Source organism: Eimeria maxima, genomic scaffold (genome assembly GCF_000499605.1).
Source record: "Eimeria maxima Weybridge genomic scaffold, Emw_scaff2510, whole genome shotgun sequence".
Classification (NCBI taxonomy): domain Eukaryota; phylum Apicomplexa; class Conoidasida; order Eucoccidiorida; family Eimeriidae; genus Eimeria; species Eimeria maxima.
In genome coordinates, this window is record NW_013565361.1 from 1 (window position 1) to 2,866 (window position 2,866).

General features: G+C 33.0%; 1 protein-coding gene across 1 annotated transcript; it reads left to right on the forward strand.

The window, feature by feature from the left end:
• Positions 1–901: 901 nt before the first annotated feature.
• EMWEY_00058780 (hypothetical protein, conserved) lies at positions 902–2,164 on the forward strand (the record flags this gene model as incomplete). The annotated part of the gene is made up of 2 exons (XM_013480921.1): positions 902–905; positions 1,077–2,164. The coding sequence occupies 2 exons, from the start codon at positions 902–904 to the stop codon at positions 2,162–2,164; spliced, it is 1,092 nt and encodes a 363-aa protein (XP_013336375.1).
• Positions 2,165–2,866: the final 702 nt, after the last annotated feature.

A 2,866-nucleotide genomic window follows, 5' to 3' on the forward strand; every position in this document is an offset into this window, starting at 1 on the left:
ATATATATAATATATATATATATATATATATATATTCCTGTTTTCTTCTAGTTTTATTTAATAGAAATAGTTATTCAACTCGCTTATGTTGCTCTTTATTTACGTAGCTATCTATATCTGTCTTTGTAGAGGACCATAAAGAAAAAATCTTTTCTTTTTACTATTAGACAAAAGGTCTTTTTAAATGAACAATTTTTAACTAACATAAATATTAATATAAAAATATATATTTATGTTTATATTTATTTATTAAATAAGTTTCTTAGTTAGGAAACTTTTCCCTTTTCTGCTGTCGGCGGTGCGATGGTCGGCTCACCTGCCGGCCCTTTTCTCAGTTATAAAATTTGTTACTAGGAGAAAAAAGGAAATAATTCAACAAAATAAATGTTAAATGATTTAAATAAAGGGGAAAAGAAGAGAATTCGTCGCATTTCAAGTGCATATACAGCGCAGTAAGCCATCGGTCTATCCTTTGACTATCTGCAGCTCGGCTACATGATGACGGTAAGCCTACATAACAAAAAAAAATAAAGTAAAATAAATTAACATAAATAACAATTTTAAAAGTAATTAAAATAAATATTTAATTATTGCTATGTTCTTCTTTTTTCCCTCTTTAGCTTATACAAGTTCCCCCGCCATTCAACTTGTCGCATACATGAATAACGGGGTGTACAGACAGCTGCTGCGACAGACCAAGGAGGAAGGAGAGGAAGACCATCATTTTATTTATATGGGGAATAAATAAAATAATTGAATTAGTTGTGTTTATCTTATACTAATTTATATTTTATAGATCGTATATTCTTTAATGTTAGCAGCCAAGCAATGGCAAAAGAACGAACCATCATAATGTGCTGATCTTTTTTTTCTTTCTGTGTATTTCTTCTAGTATGCACAAATGTGTAATTTCTTGTGTTTTTCTTCATTTTTTTTGTTTTTCTTCTTAATAATTTCTTTTTTTTCTATTCCTTCCTTCTGTAAATCGGAAGGAAGCTGCTCTAGTACCTCTAAAAGTAGTAGTAGATCTTCTTCCTCACATTTATGCCGACTAACCCCTTTAGGTTATTATAAAGGTAAACCTACTTATGACCCTTATGAAACTCTTGGTGTTTCTTCTTCTGCTTCCTTAAAGAATATACAAAAAGCATACAGACGTAAGGCTCGTGTCTGTCATCCTGACGTTCTTCGTGCAACTTGTGACGATCCTTCGGCTGGTGGTTTACGTACTAAGCCTGAAGAAAAAGCAGCAGGAGAAGCAGCAGGAGCAGAAGCAGGAAAAGCAGCAGGAAAAGAAACAGGAGCAAAAGCAGGAAAAGAATCAGGAGCAAAAGCAGGAAAAGAATCAGGAGGAGCAGCAGGAAAAGAATCCGGAGCAGGAGCAGGAAAAGAATCCGGAGCAGGAGCAGGAAAAGCAGCAGGAAAAGAATCAGGAGCAGGAGCAGCAGGAGCAGCAGGAGCAGGAGGAGGAGAGAAGGGTAATGAGGAGGAGCCCTTTATAATAATAAATGCTGCTTATGAATTATTAAGCAAAGAAGAAGAAAGAAAACAATTTGATCTAAAAGGAGAAGGAGATGGAGGAAGATTCGTAAAAAGAGGATTTATATCTCCTTTTTCTTCTTTTTCTTCTTCTTTTTCCTCTTATAATAAAAAAAATAAGGAAACAACTCTATTAGATATTCTTTCCCTATTTACTGATGGTGGTGTCTTCTCTTCTCCCTTCTCTAATAGAGGAGAAGAAGAAGAAGAAGAAGGAGAAGAAGGAGAAGAAGGAGAAGGAGAAGAAGGAGGAGGAGGAGGAGGAAGAAGAAGAAGAAAAGGATATTATTATAGGAGTAATATAGATCCATTTAATGACGAAGAAGAAGAAGGAGAAGAAGAAGAAGGAGGAGAAGAAGAAGGAGGAGAAGAAGAAGAAGAAGATGATGAATTTAATTCATCATTTAATTTTTTTCCTTCTTTTAATATTTATGATGAAGATAAAGTCTATACAAGAAGAACAGAAGAAATAAATATACAAGAAGAAGAGGAAAGAGGAGAAGAAAGAGGAGAAGGAGGAAGAGGAGAGGAAGGAGAAGAAGAGGAGGAGGAGGAGGAAGAAGAAGAAGAAGTAGATCCTTTTTCTTTTGATTTAAATTCTCTAGATCTAGACGATTTGTTCTAATTATTATTTTTTGTTTTTTTTTCTTCTTTCTTTTCTCTCTCTTGTTTCTTTCCTTTCTTGTCTTTTTCTTTTCTTCCTTTTCTTTTTTTTTTCTCTTTTCTTTCTTTCCTTTCTTTGCTCTTATTGATGTTCTTGTCGAGTTTATAGACAAGAACAGACGTATAAGAGGGGACACGGTCCCCCTCTCTTCCTATATAAACAAATAATATATATATGCCCCTCTAACTTGTGTGTCAATAGTTTTAATGCCCCTCTCCTTTCTGCTCCTTTCGAGGGTTTAGGGTTTAGGGTTTAGGGTTTATAGGGTTTAGTCTTTATGGTTTAGTCTTAAGGTTTAAGGTTTAGGGTTTAGGGTTTAAGGTTAAAACTATGCATGCAGCCCCAAAAGGGGGGTTTTAATTTTAGGGTTTAGGGTTTAGGGTTTAGGGTTTGGGGGGTGTATGCTTATTTGCCTTATATTATCTGTACCATCAATGTTCCTATAGTAAAAGGGCAACAAAAAGGGGGAAAAAAATTAAATATATTCAATAAAAAATGTTCAATTAAATAAATAATTAAATAAAATATATTTATTTAATTATTTAAATTAAATAAAAAAGAACAAATTTCCTCTGTAGTTCGAATTCTTACATAAAGAAACAAGAAAAAGAAAATACAACAAGAATATATAAATATATAAATATACATATATATATATATATA